We start from the raw sequence: 19,985 nt of genomic DNA, 5'->3' as shown, positions 1-19,985 counted from the left end.
CAGAAAAATAGTGGACAGAATTCTGTGATGAATAAACTCCTGCCCATGCACCTGCCCATGGATATATTAATGGACTTTTGCACTGAGTGTTGTTGTCTGCCAAATACTTAAAACATGCAGCTTCCTCTACAGCGCAACTAGATCTGAGAGGACAGAACAAACAATTGTCTCTCTCTATAACTGATAAAAATTTAAGAAACATTAAAGAGTAGTGCAGTCCAAACCAGCCAGTGTCAGCTAGAATATTCAATATCAAATAAGATTCAAAAAGAATAATAAAGAAAAATGTCAAAAAATGTCAAGGGAGATAAAGGAAACTGAATGAAAATGTTTAGAAATTATTTCAGCATTTTAATTAGTTTTAACTTGCATACTATTAGAGTTAACTCTACTTGAGAAGATGTTTGTCAGCTGGTAATAAGAAAAGAGTACATTTAATGATATGATGAGCTTTGTCTTTGTCTGATGAGTTGGCATACAAAAGTTAATAATAGCAAATTCATTTTGTTCAATGTACTTGTATGATGATACTTTTGTAGGAGAGACTCTGACGTGAGGGCACAGCCTCAGAGTGAAGGGACAACCATTCGAACTGAGATGAGGAGGAATTTCTTTTGCTAGAGATCTGTAGAACTCATTGCCACAAAAGGCAGTGGAGTCATTGAGTGTATTGAAGACAGAGATAAGTTCTTGATTGGTAAGTGATCAAGGGTTATGAGGAGAAGATAGGAGAATGGGGTTGAGAAATATGTCAGCCATGATCAAATAGCGAAGCAAACTTGAAGGGATGAAAAGCCCAATTCTGCTCTATAACTTACGGTATTACAGCCTCTCAGCAAGGTACCATTATTGCATAATTCCTGAGGCAGCGGGTTTCAGACAACAGCTGCCTGATTTACAGTTTAAGTGTCATGTGGGGTTGCTGAAAGTTGCTGCCAGTTTATTGGTTAATAGTGGTGAGCCCTTTGAGTCTCAGTTATTTTTATTGCGAAATCCATCCCATTTTATCACCATTGTTTTATTCATTCTCAGAAATAAGTGGAGATGAGGAAGCCATTTGACACATCTTAGTCTAACTATCCATTTAAACCTCTGAACTGCTATGATAGCATCCAACTTGTGTTATATTGCTTCGACATATGCACTGTTTCAGCTGTCGAAGGACTAATGTGTCATTCTGTTTGTAATCATTTCTTGTTCAGGATTATTGCTGGCAAGACTGACATTATTGTTTATCCCTGGTTTTGCTGCAGAAGATGATGGCGAGCCTTCTTTTACAATCTGTGAGATGGAGGTACTCCCTATGCACTGTTGAGGAGGGGGTTCCAGTAATTTACTGAAGAAGCATTCGATATGCTTACCATTATTTGTCAGTGCATTGAGTATAGGAGTTAGGAGGTCATGTTGCAGCTGTACAGGACATTGGTTAGACCACTTTTGGAATACTGCTTTCAGTTCTGGTCTCCCTGGTATAGGAAGAACGTTGTGAAACTTGAAAGGGTTCAGAAAGGATTTACAAAGATGTTGCCAGGGTTGGAGAGTTTGAGCTATAGGGAGAGGCTGAATAGGCTGGGATTATTTTCCTTAAGAGTGTTGGAGGTTGAGGGGTGACCTCATAGAGGTTTGTAAAATGATGGGGGGGCATGGATGGAATAAATAGCCAAGGTCTTTTCCCTGGGGTGGGGGAGTCCAAAACCAAAGGCCATAGGTTTAAGGTGAGGGATGCAAGATTTAAAAGGGTTCTAAGGGCCAACATTTATATGCAGAGAGTGGTGCTTATATGGAATGAGCTGCCAGAAGAAGTGGTGGAGGCTGGTACAATTCCAACATTTAAAGGACATCTGGATGGGGTATGAATTGGAAGGATTTAGAAGGATATTGGCCAAATGCTGGCAAATGGAACTAGATTAATTTAGGATATTTGGTCGGCATGGGCGCATTGAACTGAAGGGTCTGTGTCCCATGTTTTACAGCTGTATGACTCTGACTCTGAGGAGAGTGTGAGGACTGCAGTTGCTGTAAATCACAGTCAATAAGTGTGGCACTAGAAAAGCACAGCAGGTCAGGCAACATCTGAGGAGCAGGGGAATCGACGTTTCGGGCATAAGCCTTTCATCAGCGTTGGGGGTGGTCCCAAGGGGACTAAGAGATAAATTGGAGGAGGTTGGGCCTGGGGGAAGGCAGCTATAAAGGCGATAGGTAACTAGCTACCTTCACCCCACAGCCCCACCCCCTCCCATTTATCTCTCATATCCCTTGCTCAACCCCCTCCCCCCCCAGTCCCCCACATTCCTGATGAAGGGCTTATGCCTGAAATGTCAACTCTCATGCTCCTTGGATGCTGCCTGACCTGCTGTGCTTTTCCAGCACCACACTTTTTGACTCTGTGACTCTAAGTAGCACTTAGATGTGTTTCGGAGAAATTAGACAGTGTAGTTTATTGGACATTTGAATAGTTAACGTATACTAGTGTAATTCAATCAGGTGTTGTAATGCAAGGATGGTGTCCCTACCTGTGAGCCAGAAGATTCCAGTCCATATCCCACCCGCCACAGTGGTGTATCATAACATCTAAACAGTTTAATTAAAAGAAATACCAATGTAATAGGTTGTATAGGTCTGATGTGAAGACGTTGACATTGTATAAATCTGAAGTATGTGAATTAGGCATGAAGTATCAAGCATTGCCCAAATGTTTTCATAGCTGATTCCCCTTACATTAGTAATTTTCAATCATTCTTTTCAGCTGCTTACAGTTAGCTCTGCTCAACGCCTCTCCAGCCTGGCTGACATGCAAAGCTGTCCTTACCTCGCCGATATCAATTGGGATGCTGTCTTGGAGAAGAAGCTCACTGCTGGTTTTATTCCCAATGTAAGTCATCACCAGTCAGTTTGTCGATGGGACTCAAATCCACTGACTTTCAGTCACAGTGCCTCCTAACAACTGTTAGTTGAATAAGACAAAGAACTGTGGATGCTGGAGATCTGAAACAAAAACAGAAATTGCAAGAGAAACTCAGCAGGTCTGGCAGCAGCCGTGGAGTGAAAGGAGAATTAACTTTTCTTTCAAACCATTTTGAAGGTCACTGGATCCGAAATGTTCACTGCATTCTCTGCACAGATGTCTCCATTTCCCCAAAACCCTAATTCCCGCTGGTCTCCATTTCCCTAAAAGGCTCCTGCTGGTCACAACTCCAAATCCTACTCCCTGTCGTTCCCAGTTCTGTCATGCCATTCTCCTGGTCTAATATCCTATTGTCTTGACTCAAAAGTAAAATTCAGAATTAGGTGAATAATCTATTCTATAGGGCAACAGACCTATAATAAAATGAACATTTTTGTTACACAAAGCTTAATTTTAACTCCCCAAAGAAATTCTGCATGTTGGAGTGTTCCCGGGAATGTCAGAAGGCATAAGGTCTCGGTTTCAAGTTCTTCCAAAATATAGGGTAATAGCTTGACAGCATGGAAGGTGATGGGGATGGTTAATAGCAAAAACAACTGATGCACTCCGAAATCACAGCGGAATGCACACGAAGTCGGTCCAATGCACAAACGTCCCCATTCCAACACTGACTGACATTTTTGAACTCGTGTTTTCTTTTAACTTGCTTCCAAATTCACAAGACCGAAAGATTAGTATTCAGGAGAAAAAAATAATGGATGAGTAACATGATTTATTATTAATTATAAATCAGACAGTGGTATATGTGGTCTACTTACATTGCATAAAGACAGATAAAGTTACTTGCAAGAAACTAAAAGTAAGTTTAACAGATTACCTTGAACTTCATTTGCACTACTTTTGTTTAGTGTAACGTGTGTAAGGGTAATTTACTTGATAATAAGAGCTTGTTGATTACTCAGTTCCTGATAGTACACTGCCCAAGGGTGTTTTATTTATCCATGCATAACATGGAATTGTCATCAAAGCTGCTCAGGTTGCTTTTGTTGACGTGAATGAAATGCGCTGGCACTTCTTCCCGTTCAGGATATGAAAGGGAATAGATGGTTTCTGGAAGTCTGCAGATATGATGGTGGTTCAGTTTTCCTGAAAAAGAAGAATTTATATTGCAGAATATAAATGAATGATTGGGGATGCTGAGCAAATGGTCTTGCTTTTTTTGTGTTCATTTCACAAAATTGGACTTTGTAAGGCCAATAGGTAGAACTGCTAAAACCTGTACTTCTTTACTGACTCTGCACAACTGCAAACAGAGGAATATCCTCAATGAAAGAAAGGTACATGTTCTCATTGTGGGGAACTTCTTTCTCCTCCATGTTCCTACTGAAGAAATGATCCATCTTGTGGAACACATCTTGGCCTCTGAGCCAAGTCATTTCCAGGACATAATGGCTATGGAAGTTGCACTCATAACATGTAACAATGACAAGTTGCTTATCAGCCTGTAGACGTTTGCAGTATGCCAATGGCAGGAAGTCTCCTCGCAGCAGTGGAGTCTCCTGTTCAGCTGTGCTTCAAGCAGAGAGGCAATCCTCAAGCTTACAGCCTCTAGAAACAAAGAGTGTAGTGCTGGAAAAGCACAGCCAGTCAGGTAGCGAGCAGGAGAGGGAACATTTTGAGCATTAGCTCTTCATCAGTAATGAGGAGGTGGCCCAAGGGGGCTGAGAGATAAATTGGGGAGGGGGAGATGGTGGGCATGGGGGGAAGGTAACTGGGAATGCGATAGGTAGATGAAAGTGGGAGTGAAGATGATAGGTCCGAGAGGTGGGTGGAGCAGATAGGTGGGAAAGAAGATGGACAAGTAGGACAGTTCAAGAGGGCAGTGCTGAGTTGGAAGGTTGGATCTGGGATAAGGTGTGGGGATGGGAAATGAGGGAATTGGAGGAAACTTGCATGTCCTTGGCAGAGTGGGAGGGGAAGTTTAAAGTGTTTAGCCATTGGGCGGGTGGGGTTTCTTAGTTCATGTGTCCCAGAGATGTTTTCGACCACTCCGCCAAGGACGTGCAAGTCTTGGGTCTCCTCCACCACCTAACCCTAGCCACCCAACACCTGGAGGAAGAATGCCTCATTATCCACCTTGGGACCTTTCATCCACATGGGATCAGTGTGGATTTCAACAGTTTCCTAATTTCTTCTACCTCTCCATCTTCCTTCCTACCTATCTGCTCCACCCTCCTCTCTGACCTATCACCTTCACCCCCACCTTCATCTACTTATTGCGTTACCAGCTATCTTGCCCCCAGCCCCACCAGCCCTCCCATATGCATATACACCAGCCACCTCAATCCCCTTGGGCCACCCCCCTCATTCCTGATGAAGAGATTATGCATGAAACGTCAACTCTCCTGCTTCTCGGATGCTGCCTGACCGGCTGTGCTTTTCCAGAACCACACTCTCCAACTCTAATCTCCAGCATCTGCAGTCCTCACTTTCTCCTAGCCCAGAGGTGGGGAACCTTTTCATGTTGGAAGGCTGCATTATGTTAGTTGTAATCTAATAAGGCTGCATCCAAGAAACTTTTTAATTGTGGTGGTCAGTCTGTGAGGATTATTTCGTTGAATTTTCTTTTACTCTCTGGTATTTTAAATACATTCATTTTAAGATTAAAATTAAACTAATAAAGGATGAGAAAAAGCATAACTATAAAAAATAAAAGATTTGTTCTGCAAAATTTGGATTCATTCAAAAGGCCTAGAAGGCCGCAGGTTCCATCTCCGGTGACTGACAATACTAACATCTACTTCAAACCCATCGACTCCTACAGCTACCTTGACTACTTTTCGTCCAATCACCCTCTTGTAAAAACTCTATCCCTTACTCCCAATTTGTCTGCCTCTGCCGTATCTGCTCCCAGGAGGAACAATTCCACTCCAGGACATGCCAGATGGCCTCCTACTTCCAGGACTGTAATTTCCCCTCCTGTTATCAACGATGCCGTCAATCGCATCTCCTCCGTCCTCGAACACCACACCCCCAACCACAACAACATCATGATTCCCTCATTAGGTCCACACTCCCCATCAACCCCTGGTCCTTACATTCCACCCCACTAATCTCCAAATCCAGTGTGTCATCATCCGCCATCTACAGTCAGACCCCACCACCAAAAACATATTTCCCTCCCCACCTCTATCTGCATTTCGTTTCCTTTGTGACTCCCTCGTTAGGTCCACATTCTTCACCAACCCCCTTCTCCACACCCAGCACCTTCCCCTGCCGCTGTAAGAGGTGCAAACCCTGCACCCACACTCCACCTCCATCCAATGCCCCAAAGGATAACTCCACATCCAGCAGAGATTTATTTGCACATCCTCAAACCTCATGTACTGCATCCGTTGCTCTCAATGTAGTCACCTCTACATCGGAGAGACCGAGCACAAACTCGCATAATGGTTCAGGGAACATCTCTCGTCTACCAATCAACCCCACCTTTCTGCAGCCATTCATTTGAACTCCCCCCATCACTCCCCCGTGACATGTCCATTCTGGGCCTCCTCCACCACCGAAAGAAAACCGCCCACAAACTATTGGGCGTCCAAAAGTATATCCTATCAAGGGTGATCATCCCATTCTTATTTCTGAGCTCCACCCATATAGCTTCATTAGATGATCCCTCAGGAATATCCTCCCTAAGTACAGCAATAATGTTTTCCCTTCTCTCTTGCCTCCCTTTCTATCTTTCCTATATCATCTAAACCCTAGAGCATTGAGCTGCCAGTCCTGTCTCTCCCTCTTGACTATAGCACCTTTATTTTGCTTTATCTGTAAACACTACCAGCTGTCAACATGTTTTCATTGATTATATTCAAAGCAAAAGCCCTTCAGCGCACATTAGAAATGTTTAGAACAGATCATTCTGCTTGTCATTGCATTATAAATAATGTACAATGGGAGCACAAGGCAGCACCGATACAGTCATAGATGTAGCAGAGGAAAAGGTGGGGGATGGTGTTAGTATAGTTGTGGAAAACTGATTAGCTCACGTATCCTGTAAAGAGGCAAGCATATCTTGGACCATGAGGGTACCCCTAGTCACCCTCTGGTATGTAGGAAGTGGGAGGTTTGAAAGAAGAAGTTGTTTATGATGAGGACCAGTTGTGCCAATCAAATGAGAGTGTCGGTGGAGGGCTCTCCCTCTGTGACTCCCTCGTTAGGTCCACATTCCCCACCAACACCCTGTCCATTCCTGGCACCTTCCCCTGCTGCTGTAAGAGGTACAAAACCTGCACCCACACCTCCCCCCTCACCTCCGTCCAAGGCCCCAAAGGATTATTCAATATCTGACAAAGATTTACTTGCACATCCTTGAACTTCATTTACTGCATCCATTGCTCTCGATATGGTCTCCTGTACTTCGAGGAGAAAGTTACCCCAACTGCATCCACCTATCACCTTCCCAGCCGTGCTGCCCCCCAGCCCCACTCCCACCCCCTATTTATCTCTCAGCCCCCAAACCCCTTCACATTCCTGATGAAGGGTGTATGCCTGAAACATCAACTCTCCTGCTCCTCGGATGCAGCCTGACCAGCTGTGCTTTTCCAGCGCCACACTTTTCGACTCTCCTGTAGATTGGAAAGACCGAGCACAAACTCGCAGAACAGTTCAGAGAAAATCTCTGGTCCGTATGCACCAACCAACTCCACCTCCCTGTAGTTATCCATGTCAACTGCCCCTCCCACTCCCCCCCATACCATGTCCATTCTGGGCCTCCTCCATCGCCAAAACAAAGCCACCCGCAAACTGGAGGAACATCTCATCTTCCACCTTGGGAGCCTACAACCACATGGTTTCAACATTAAATTCACCAGTTTCCAAATCTCCCCACCCATCCAACCCTCCGATTCGGCTCCATTCCTCTTGACCTCACCTACCTGTCCATCTTCCTTCCCACCTATCCGCTCCACACTCACCACTGACCTATCACCATCATCTCCTACCTTTGCTACTTATTGCCATCCCAACCTTCTGCCAGCACCCTCCATTTATTTCTCAGTCCCCTTCCCCCTTCCCAATCATGATGAAGGGTCAAGCCTGAAACATTGACTTTCTTACTCCTCAGATGCTACCTGACCTTTTTCCAGCGCCACACTTTATCGAATCTGACTTCTCCAGCATCTGCAGTCCTCACTATCTCCTACTGACTGGGATGGAGATCATTTCATAATTGTGTAACATTAATTGGGCTAGCTCTGATTGTTTAAAGGGATTGGCAAGGAATTTTTCAAGTATTTTCCTCCCCTAATTAATCTGACGTTTTATCTGCATTACATATTCACAGCTTCTGGAAATTGCCAGGATTTTCAGAAGTGTGTGAGTTATGAATGGGATGCACATGGCATCATCCATTGCTGTTAATTTGAATGTTAACATGGGCCTGTTGCCAGGAAACCGCATGGGACGAGATAGAGCTTAAGGGGATAGAGTGAAAACTGCATTGAAGTGCAGGCACAAAGTAAGCTTTGAGTCCATTGACCTTAAAACCCATGTTTCTCTGATATATTTATTTTGCTTTTATTGCAGAAAGGACAATTAAACTGTGACCCCACATTTGAACTCGAGGAAATGATTCTGGAGTCTAAACCTCTTCACAAGAAGAAAAAGCGTCTGGCAAAAAAGTTGAAGGAAAACAGAAAAGACAACTCATCACTGGTCAGTGCAAATATTTCACCCCCTACATGGGTCCAAGGGGCTGGCATTGAAGTGATGATGAGTGGTGGGTTGAAAATGTGTTGCTGGAAAAGCGCAGCAGGTCAGGCAGCATCCAGGGAACAGGAGAATCGATGTTTCGGGCATAAGCCCTTCTTCAGGAAAGGCTTATGCCCGAAACGTCGATTCTCCTGTTCCCTGGATGCTGCCCGACCTGCTGCGCTTTTCCAGCAACACATTTTCAGCTCTAGATCTCCAGCATCTGCAGACCTCACTTTCTCCCATGAGTGGTGGGTTATAGATTAAGCCTTGTGTTTTTCGTTTGGGGTAAGTCACTAATTTCAGCTGTCCTGTTCATTAACTACTTACCTATTGATAACTGTGTTACCATCCCAGTCGATAGTAATAGTGTTCAACTTGGGTCAAAGAGTGAAACCTGACTTGATAGATCATACATTTAAATTTTATTTCAGTTGGTTACCGTGGTGATTAGTCACTGAAACCTATTCACATGAGGCTGCAAATGTTCTTTGCCAAAAAAAACAAGTTTAAACTAACATGAACAGCAAAACAAGGTTTTAATCTGTTTCCCAACAAATTCTCAGTTCCAGAAATATTTCACTCCTAGCTCCACTCTTTAATTTCTGGCTTATCTGCCTCCATCCAGTTTTCCTTTTGGGACTGTAGAGACAGTTTTACGACTTCTTTCAAATTCTTCTGGCCTGAACTATCTTTCATTTTTGATGACTTGAAAACTTCTATGCAAACTCTCATTGCTTTTGGACTTCACAAACTAAAGTCCTCCCACAGTGTGAAAACAGTTCAGCTGAACTAAAAACTTGATTCTTCTGCGAGGAGGAAACTTTCTTTTTGAACTGAATTCCTGATATTTCTGAACTGAAAACTTAAACCAGTGTGTGTTATAAAATGCAACAGTATATTCAGATTCCATCAATTAACATCATGGGTATCCTGCTAGGTATACTGGTTCAAATGACAATTTTAAATAAGAGTTACCTTCATAAAAATGAAATCAAAAATCCACCTACCTCAATTTAAAAAAAATCTTAATTCCAAAACTGATAACAGACCATTCTCACAACAAGACCGACAAATCTCAAGGATGCAGGTCAAATCTTCAGCCCACTGTGAATCACAGAAATCCTACTGTGCAGAAAGAGGCCATTTTGCCCATCAGGTCTGCACCAACCCTCTGAAGAGCATCCCACCTAAACCCAGCTCCCCTACCCTGCCTCTCTAACCCTGCATTTACAATGGCTGACCCACCTAACCTCCACATCCCTGGAATTCCAGGGTAATTTAGCAAGGCCAGTCCACCTAACATGCATATCTTTCAACTGTGGAAGGAAACCAGAGCACCCGGTGGAAGCCCACGCTGACATGGAGAGAACGTGCAAACTCCACACAGGCAGACAGTCACCCAAAGCTGGAATCAAACTCAGGTCCCTGCTATGAGGCAGTAGTGTTAACCACTGAGCCACCATGCCGTTTAATTATCTATGGGCGGCACAGCTGGCACAGTGGTTAGCACTGCTGCCTCACAGCACCAGAGACCCGGGTTCAATTCCCACCTCACGCAATTGTCTGTGTGGAGTTTGCACATTCTCCACATGTCTGCGTGGGTTTCCTCCAGGTGCTCCGGTTTCCATCCACAGTCCAAAAATGTGCAGGTTAGGTGAATTGGCCACCTAACCTAAATTGGCCTAAATTGCCTGTAGTGTTAGGTGAAGGGGTAAATGTAAGGGAATGGGTCTGGGTGGATTGCTCTTCGGAGGGTCGGTGTGGACTTGTTGGGCTGAAGGGCCTGTTTTCACACTGTAAGTAGTCTAATCTAATAATAAAAACATACATTGCATGCGAAAGTTCAAAATCCATTCTGTACAGTCTTGGAAATATTGGAATCTTTATGTTTCTCAGAGCTTCTTTGCAGTTGCAAATACAAAAGCATTTTCTATTTGTACAGTAAATTATTTCTTATTACAGCAGCTTCAGAGTTAGGAGCAGTGTGGAGAGAGGCAGGATTAGTTACAGTGCAGTACGGAGGAGGGGGGGAAGGCACAGACCTTGTGGTCTGTGGATATCATAAATTCATAGAACACAGGAAGAGCACCTGACAGTCTGCTGCTGTCACAACGATGAGTCTTTGCTAATAGTATAAGGGCTAATTACTATGGAGCACCAATCTCATCTTAGACACCAACTCAGCAGCAAACAGAACTGTGAGTTCCTAGAATGGAGTTGATTGGGAATATTTGAGCGTAGATGCTGCAGTGAGTAATGGTATCAACCAATATTAAGGTTTGATTTTCAGTTGGTACCAACATTAGGTGAAGTATCACAATTAATAACTTCAGTCTGTTTGGGAGACTGTGGTGTCAAGTTTGAGAGAGAAGTCAGGTATATTAATTCAGTAAAATCTTCACTTCAGTTGCTTTCCAGTGATCTCTATCAGATGATATACAGGTCAGGCTTAGTTATGACACCTTACTTAGCTATATAGTCTGCTGACAGTCACTCCTCCCAGAGTAAACAAGAATGGCCACTCAGATCAGATGCTAGAAAGTGACCAATGCCACAGAATAAAATTTTATTTCAGAAAGGAATGGCACTATCAGGAGAGAACAGAAAATGACTACTGTGTAAAAAAAATTCTAAAATATTGTGTGTTTAACAAATTGTCTTTTGGCTAATAAAATCAATCCTAATTGTCAAGTAATAGCTTTATAATTGAAATATTAATTGGTTGAGCTGCTCTGACTATTTCATACACTTACATTGCAATTCCACATAATTACAAATGAATAACTTGTAATTAAGATTAAATGGTGGGTGATAGCAAAAGTATTGCTGTGAACAAATGTTGTAATTGCTGGGTTATTACTTTATAATCAGATACCAATTTAAACTGCACTAAATGCGAATAATTTTTAAAATGTACAACTTAAATTAAAAGCTGTTAATTCAATAGCATTGATCTAAGTTTGCGCAATACAGTTGATATCTCTTTTTGAAATTGTATTTATTGACAAATATCAACCTCTGCCTTTTGGGTGTAATTGGTTGCTAAATGTATTTGTCAAGTGTGGAATCTGAATCATACAGACTTGGAGGGCTCCAGGGTTGATTCCCAGTTTTGGTGAGTGAGCTGATCTTAACTGGACTGGTGGTTAGGATTCTGTAAGTACCCATTGCTGGCAATAGTGAAAACCTACACAGGGAATTTATGCATCCTGTTCCTATCCAAAATACATGTGTAAATGTACGTGTGGGTGTGAGTTTGTGTGTGTGAGTTGTGTGTGTACCTGAGAGTTTGTTTTTGCGGATGTATCTGGGTTTGAGGGGCTGTGTATGTATGTGTAAAGGTGAGTGAGTGGGTGTTTATGGGACCGTGCGTAGGGATGTGGGTGTGTGACTCCATGTGAGTGTGATGGTGTGTGGTTTGTGTGTGGAAGGTTAGGGTTGTGTGTGGTGGGATTCGTATGATTTGCAGGGGTTTGCACATATCTGGATTTGTGACTGTGTAGGTTTATGTTTCTGTGTCTAGTAATCTGTGGTGTTTTGGTTGGTATTTGTGTGTGTTTAGGAAGGTATGTGTGGTGATTGGATTGTTCTCGGTCCTGACCTGTGCATCGAGTGTTCAATACCCCCCCCCCCCCCCCGTTGTAATCTTTGCTGCTCCAGGCAGATGGAGCAGATTTGTTATAAAACTCAGCAGGCTATTCAGCACTTGGTGATTGGCAGCCCCACGATCTCAGACCACAGCTACCCTCCTCTGATTCCAGAGGGGGAAGCCATTATTGGCCATCTGCTATTTGATGGCAGGCCGCTGATCACTCCCTGAGCTACCCTCATTGAAAATGTCTTGATGTTGACATCATGATGGCAAGCCAGCACAGAGGCCAAAAGCTCACAATTGTAAACAGGCTCTAATCAACACTAACTGATCTGATAATCCATTCCTGTGTGTTTATCCATTTGCATGTTTGTATTTGTACGTGTATATTTGTATGCATGTGTATGCATGCATCAGGCTTGGACACACTTGCCACATAATTAGTCTATTCTTGAAGCATGTTCCATGGGCAAAAAGTGAAAGGTTTGGTGCTCTGCTTACATGATGTATAAACAGTAGTTGGTCATTTATCCCCTTGAACTGAAAAATGTGTTGCTGGAAAAGCGCAGCAGGTCAGGCAGCATCCAAGGAGCAGGAGAATCGACGTTTCGGGCATAAGCCCTTCTTCAGGAATCCCCTTGAGCCTATTCCATTAATCAGTTAGTTCATGGCAACTTAATTTCATTGGCCTAGGCTGGTTCTGTTAACCATAATGAATGCCCTTAGCTCCTGAAAGTCTCACCAGTTTCTTTTTTGACATTTTTGATTGACCTCAAACCCACAGCTTTTTAAGAGTGGAAGTTTGAGATTTCTTTCACATGGAAATGTCTTTCCTGATTTCACCTGTATATGACCTCTCTTTCATTTGCTGACAGCGAAGTCTGGCCCACCGAGTTGGAAAATCTGGAGGTTGGTCTCACAATCTCCCCCACACTCTTACCAACCTGTCTCAACACTTAGACTGATGGCTCCTTCATCCCACCCATTTGGTGTCAAAAACCAGAGGCACTTCACATGAACCCTGAATATGAAATGAAAATTAACAGCGAAGGCATTGAAATGAAGCAATGTGAGATCCAACTCCTTCAAGGATTCTCATGGTGTTTGGGCTCAGTTCAGACAACATTTGCATATTAACTACAGCATAGGGATACTTATTGGATACACCACAGTTGCAATAAAAATGAATCCTCAAACGCATGGTTCAAGCTGCAGTAGTATAAAGTGTATAAGCCATGTGTTAATAAAGGCCTACGTTCCTATAACCCCTTTTCTCCCTCAGCAATTTTCTCTGATTTGAGTGCATGCTTCTAGACAGGGGTTTTCCCTCTCAAGAGTATCTAATGGGAAACCATTCATTTTTACTGAAAAGTGACCATAACTTCCGATGAGATACCTCTCTTTGGGAGTATGCTTGTATAAAAATTATCTTTTTGACTTATTCTTGTGGTGTTAGGAATTTGAGCATAGATATATATTTTGAAACAATTCTTCAAATCTGCGAAAAGGCTATTAGGGTTAACCAGCCTCTCTCAGTATTTGTAGAATCATAGCAAGGGATGATATCACTAAAAGGTTCTGTATTATGTAGGTAAATCATAATCTGACTTTTTTACTGCATACCTCTTCTGTTGTGTTAACTCAATATTAATAGAATTACACAGTTCTTCCTTAAGACTTTCCCTGCTTATGCTCTGTAACTACAAAGCTGAAGAAAGAAGTCATTTTAATAAGAGCTTCCATCTTATTGAGGTGCCTTCGGGGCTATCCACATCCAACAACCTGCTCTGTAAACTGTTCGCATTTTGCCAGTTGTGACAAACTCCATCACAGTAATGGAGATGATCCACAGCATTCTAAATCCAGCAATCCACATCATTCTAAACTGAGCAATCGAAAGCATTCTAAATCTAACAATAAATCAAGCAACCTACAATAGATAGTGGATGTACTGGTAGTAATCTTCCAAGAATCCATAGATTCTAGAAAAGTCCCAAAGGATTGGAAAACTGTCAAAGTAACACCTTTATTTAAAAAGATCAGTTATCTCAAATCTATTATTGGGAAAGTGTTAAAGTCCATTACAGAGGATGTAATAGCAGAGCTTTTGGAAATATGTTATATAATCAAGCAGAATCAGCTTGGCATCATGAAGAGGACGTCATGCCTGACAAGTTTACGAGACTAAATGGGAAGAAATAGATGTAATACATTTGTATTTTCAGAAAGCATTTGATAAGGTACTTAAGTTAACTGATGGCGTTGGAAGTAGTGTATTAGTGTGGACAGAGGATTGACTGATAAAAGGCAGAAAGTTAAGATAAGGGGAGCATTTTCAGGATGCAAACTTAGTGGAGTTCTGCAGGGATCAGTGCTGGGGCCGTAATTCTTTACAACATATATTAATGATTTGGATGAGGAAAATAAATGTATAATAACAAGTTTACAGATGACACAAAATAGAAAGGAAAGTATGTCGTGAGGATGACACAGAGACTCTCCAGAGAGATATAGACAACAATCTTGGCAGAATAAAGAGTCATAGAGATGTACAGCACGGAAACAGACCCTTCGGTCCAACCCGTCCATGCCAACCCAATCTAGTCCCACCTTCCAGCACCTGGCCCATATCCCTCCAAACGCTTCCAATTCATATGCCTCTTAAATCTTGCAATTGTTCCAGCCTCCACCACATTCTCTGGCAGCTCATTCCATAAACGTACTACCCTCTGTGTGAAAAATGTTGCCCCTTAGGTCTCTTTCATATCTTTCCCCTCTCACCCTAAACCTATGCCCTCTAGTTCTGGACTCTACGACCCCAGGGAAAAGACTTTGTCTTTTATCCTATCCATGCCCCTCATAATTTTGTAAACCTCTATAAGGTCACTCCTCAGCCTCTGACGCTCCAGGGAAAACAGCCTCAGCCTGTTCAGCCTCTCCCTGTAGCTCAGATCCTCCAACCCTGGCAACATCCTTGCAAATCTTTTCTGAACCCTTTCAAGTTTCACAACATCTTTCCGATAGGAAGGAGACCAGAATTGCACGCAATATTCCAACAGTGACACAACCAATGTCCTGTACAGCCACAACATGACCTCCCAACTCCTGTACTCAGTATTCTGACCAATAACGGAAGGCATACCAAACGCCTTCTTCACTATCCTATCTATCTGCGACTCCACTTTCAAGGAGCTATGAACCTGCACTCCAAGGTCTCTTTGTTCAGCAACATTCCCTAGGACCTTACCATTAAGTGTATAAGTCCTGCTAAGATTTGCTTTCCCAAAATGCAGAATCTCGCATTTATCTGAATTCAACTCCATCTGTCACTTCTCAGCCCATTGGCCCATCTGGTCAAGATTCTGTTGTAATCTGAGGTAACCCTCTTCGCTGTCCACTACACCTCCAATTTTGGTGTCATCTGCAAACTTACTAACTGTACCTCTTATGCTCACATCCAAATCATTGATGTAAATGACAAAAAGTAGTGGACCCAGCACCGATCCTTGTGGCACTCCACTGGTCCCAGGCCTCCAGTCTGAAAAACAACCCTCCATCACCACCCTCTGTCTTCTACCTTTGAGCCAGTTCTGTATCCAAATGGCTAGTTCTCCCTGTATTTCATGAAATCTAACTTTGCTAATCAGTCTCCCATGGGGAGCCTTGTCGAACGCCTTACTGGAGTCCATATAGATCACATCTGCTCTGCCCTCATCAATCTTCTTTGTTACTTCATCAAAAATCTCAATCAAGTTTGTGAGACATGATTGCCCACGCACAAAGCCATGTTGACTATCCCTAATCAGTCCTTGCCTTTCCAAATACATTTACATCCTGTCCCTCAGGATTCCCTCCAACAACTTGTCCACCAAGGAGGTCAGGCTCACCGGTCTATAGTTCCCTGGCTTGCCTTTACCGCCCTTCATAAACAGTGGCACCACGTTTGCCAACCTCCAGTCTTTGGCACCTCACCTGTGATTATCGATGATACAAGTATCTCAGCAAGAGGCCCAGCAATCACTTCTCTAGCTTCCCACAGAGTTCTCGGGTACACCTGATCAGGTCCTGGGGATTTATCCACTTTTGACCGTTTCAAGACATCCAGCTTGTATCTTCCTCTGTAATCTGGACATTTTGCAAGATGTCACCATCTATTTTCCTACAGTCTATATCTTCCATATCCTTTTCCACAGTAAATACTGATGCAAAATATTTATTTAGTATCTCCTCCATTTTCTGTGGCTCCACACAAAGGCTGCCTTGCTGATCTTTGAGGGCCCTATTCTCTCCCTAGTTCCCCTTTTGTCCTTAATATATTTGTAAAAACCCCTTGGATTCTCCTTAATTCTATTTGCCAAAGCTATCTCATGTCCCCTTTTTGCCCTCCTGATTCCCCTCTTAAGTATACTCCTACTTTCTTTATACTCTTCTAAGGATTCACTCGATCTGTTCTGTCTATACCTGACATATTCCTTCTTTTTCTTAACCAAACCCTCAATTTCTTTCATCATCCAGCATTCCCTATACCTACCAGCCTTCCCTTCCACCCTGACAGGAATATCCTTTCTCTGGATTCTTGTTATCTCATTTCTGAAGGCTTCCCATTTTCCAGCCGTTCTTTACCTGCGAACATCTGCCTCCAATCAGCTTTCGAAGGTTCTTGCCTAATACCGTCAAAATTGGCCTTTCTCCAATTTAGAACTTCAACTTTTAGATCTGGTCTATCCTTTTCCATCACAATTTTAAAACAAATAGAATTATGGTCACTGGCCCCAAAGTTCTCCCTCACTGACACCTCAGTCACCTGCCTGCCTTATTTCCCAAGAGTAGGTCTAGGTTTGCACCTTCTCTAGTAGGTACATCCACATACTGAATCAGAAAATTGTCTTGTACACACTTAAGAAATTCCTCTCCATCTAAACCTTTAACACTATGGCAGTCCCAGTCGATGTTTGGAAAGTTAAAATCCCCTACCATAACTACCCTATTATTCTTACAGATAGCTGAGATCTCCTTGCAAGTTTGTTTCTCAATTTCCCTCTGACTATTGGGGGGTCTATAATACAATCCCAATAAGGTAATGTGAGAAAATAAGAGGTTTAGTTGAATATATTTAAATAGGAAAAGACTGCAGAAAGCTACAGCACACAGGGATTTGGAAGTCCTTGTCATGAATCACAAAAGCCTACCACTAAAGTTAGCAAGTAATAGGGAAGTCAAATTGAAGTTTAAAAATGTGTTGCTGGAAAAGCGCAGCAGGTCAGGCAGTATCAAAGGGCTTATGCCCGAAATGTCGATTCTCCTGTTCCTTTGATGCTGCCTGACCTGCTGCGCTTTTCCAGCAACACATTTTTAAGCTCTGATCTCCAGCATCTGCAGTCCTCACTTTCGCCAAGTCAAATTGAATGTTGGCTTTTATTTCAAAGGGAGCATAAAAGTGGAGAGGTTTTTCTAAATGTGCAAAGTTTTAGTCAGAAGACAGCTGGAATAATATGAACAGCTTTGAGCCTAGAAAAGATATCCAAGAAAAGATATACTCACAATGGAGTGGGTGTAGATAAGGTTCACTAAGTTGATCCTGGGTATGGAGGGACTGTTTTATGAGGAGCGATGAAGCAGATTGAGCCAGTACTCGCTGGAATATAGAAAATTGAGAGGTTTATTGAAACAAACCACACTCTTCAGAAACTCGTCAGTATAGATGTGGATAGGTTGTTTCCCTTGTGGGAGTCTAGGACCAGAGGGCATCATCATAAAATAAAGGTTTGCCTTTTTTAAGCCAAGAATGAGGAGGAGTTTCTTGTCTGAAGACAGTGAATCTGGGGAATTCTTTACTGTAGAGGGTAGTAGGAATTGGATCTAATTAATTACTATGTTCAAGTCTGAGATAAACCAATCATTTTTAATCCATAGGGGAATCCAGGGATAAGGCAGGAAAATGGAATTGAGGATTATCAGATCAGCCACATTTCATTGAATGGCACAACAGACTAGATGGGCTGAATGGCCTGCTTCTGCATGTACATATTATGATCAATGGTTCAAAAGCAAACAATCCACAGCACGTTAAAAAGACTATTTCCCCATCTCTCAATGTTAATAGTCTCAGAAAAAATTCCAAGACCTGGGTGTGCATTTTTGCCAAAAGTGAATCATTTCTTCCTTGGGACATACCTATTATGTGTACCAGGTTTGATTGAAATCTGTTAGTTAGCTGATTAGATGTATTGTTTACAGACGAACAGAGCTGAAAATTACCTCTGTCACAATATTACCCCTACCTCCCTTTGGTGGTAGAGGTAACAAGTGGCACCAACACAAGGAAGCAGCTGATTGGTGAGTTCCTTTATTTCAGTCATAAGCTAATTTCTGTTAAGTAGGTCAGTTGTATAATAAAGTGAAGAATAGCAGATCATCTCAGTCTAATGCATATCCTGTTACATGTGGGACACTACTTGTGTTTGGGCAACCGTAAATGCAAAAAGTGTCAACTGGGCGAGCTTGAACTCCACATTTCAGAGCTTGAGCAGAAGCTGATATCACTGCATTGAACTTCAAGGCGGAAAGTTTCTTGGATTTTTGCTGGCTATCTTCTGCTCTTCCCCACAAGTATCAGCTCTATGAAACTTTCATAATTTTAAAGGTCTCTATAAAGTAGTGAGGTCAGCCGTGTGGACCTCATAGAATATGAGTTCCCTGATTGAGGCCATTAATCTGTTCTTATCTGTCAGCCAGAGCTCCCTAATTGGACCAGAAGTGTCAGACATCCTGTTCTCTCAGAGATCTGGCTCTGAGGGAGCTGGATTAGTGTCAAGGACTTGTCACATCTAAATAAAGGGTGACTTGGTGGCAGGATACTGACCCCTGTGGAGTTATTTCAGTCACCCCTCAGGCTTTTCCTTTTTCCAGAGAAACAGCCCAATCTTTATCGACAGGAGCATTGATGTAGAAGTATAACCTTGTATTTCTATTGTCATCCTCATTGTACGTTTTCATCTTCTCCAGTGCATGTATGTCCTTTTCCTAAAATGACAACCAGAACTGCACGCAGCACTCCAAGCATGTTTCATCCAAGATTCAATTCTGGTCTGGTTGGTTCAGTGTCAGATTACAGGAAAAAGGGCTCAGTGACCAAATTGTGTCATCCACGTTTCAATCATTAAAAATAAAGTTACAGTTGAAATGTAATAAGAAATAGCTGCTTGTCAGGCAAACAGCAAAACCTGACATAGTGCCCAAATTTATGCTAACCGTGCTTACTACAACTTTACACTGTGACCTCCTCTTAAAGGGAATAAACCATCCTCCTTAGCTTTTATTTCTACATAGAAAAAATGAAGATCAGGTATTTGGATCACAACACTTGAGAGTCACAATACTGTCACTAGTAAAGGCTTCCGTCATCAGAGTTGTTGTGGAAAATTTACTTTTCTTTCTTCTGGAAACAGAGTGTACCTTAAGAGCTCATCCGCCTCATTTCACTGCATTGTGTTTTGTAAGGCAAACAACATTGTTAATACACAACTCAGCTAATTTCCAAAAGGCAAGAGTAAATCACAGTATTCCCATCGGTGTTAAACTCGTAAAAGTGTAACATTGCACTCTGTACATCACTTGGACGTAACATTGTAATGTCAAAGGTACATGGCTTTTCCTGGATTCAAGACAGGCATGAATTCAATGAATGTTCATCACTGACACCCCCCTTTTATAAAATCTAGTTTCCTTAATTTAAAGAAA

At 42.4% G+C, this 19,985-nt stretch overlaps 1 protein-coding gene across 2 annotated transcripts in view; it reads left to right on the top strand.

Annotated features, from left to right (window-relative positions):
- stk32a (serine/threonine kinase 32A) overlaps positions 1 to 19,985 on the top strand; it is a 289,304-nt gene that overhangs the window by 207,673 nt on the left and 61,646 nt on the right. Inside the window, exons 9-11 of one of the 2 annotated variants that reach the window (XM_043703956.2) lie at positions 2,747 to 2,872; positions 8,486 to 8,614; positions 13,121 to 13,492. In XM_043703956.2, coding sequence (XP_043559891.2) covers positions 2,747 to 2,872; positions 8,486 to 8,614; positions 13,121 to 13,210 — 345 coding nt within the window. In that variant the 3' untranslated portion in view covers positions 13,211 to 13,492. Of the gene's footprint in view, positions 1 to 2,746; positions 2,873 to 8,485; positions 8,615 to 13,120; positions 13,493 to 19,985 lie in introns of those variants that run through there. The other variant, XM_043703955.2, reaches the window with a different exon arrangement.

This window comes from Chiloscyllium plagiosum, unplaced genomic scaffold (genome assembly GCF_037043375.1).
Source record: "Chiloscyllium plagiosum isolate Xiang-an unplaced genomic scaffold, Cpla_swu_hap1 HiC_scaffold_16, whole genome shotgun sequence".
NCBI classification, from domain to species: domain Eukaryota; kingdom Metazoa; phylum Chordata; class Chondrichthyes; order Orectolobiformes; family Hemiscylliidae; genus Chiloscyllium; species Chiloscyllium plagiosum.
This window is presented reverse-complemented; position numbering and strand designations above follow the sequence as displayed.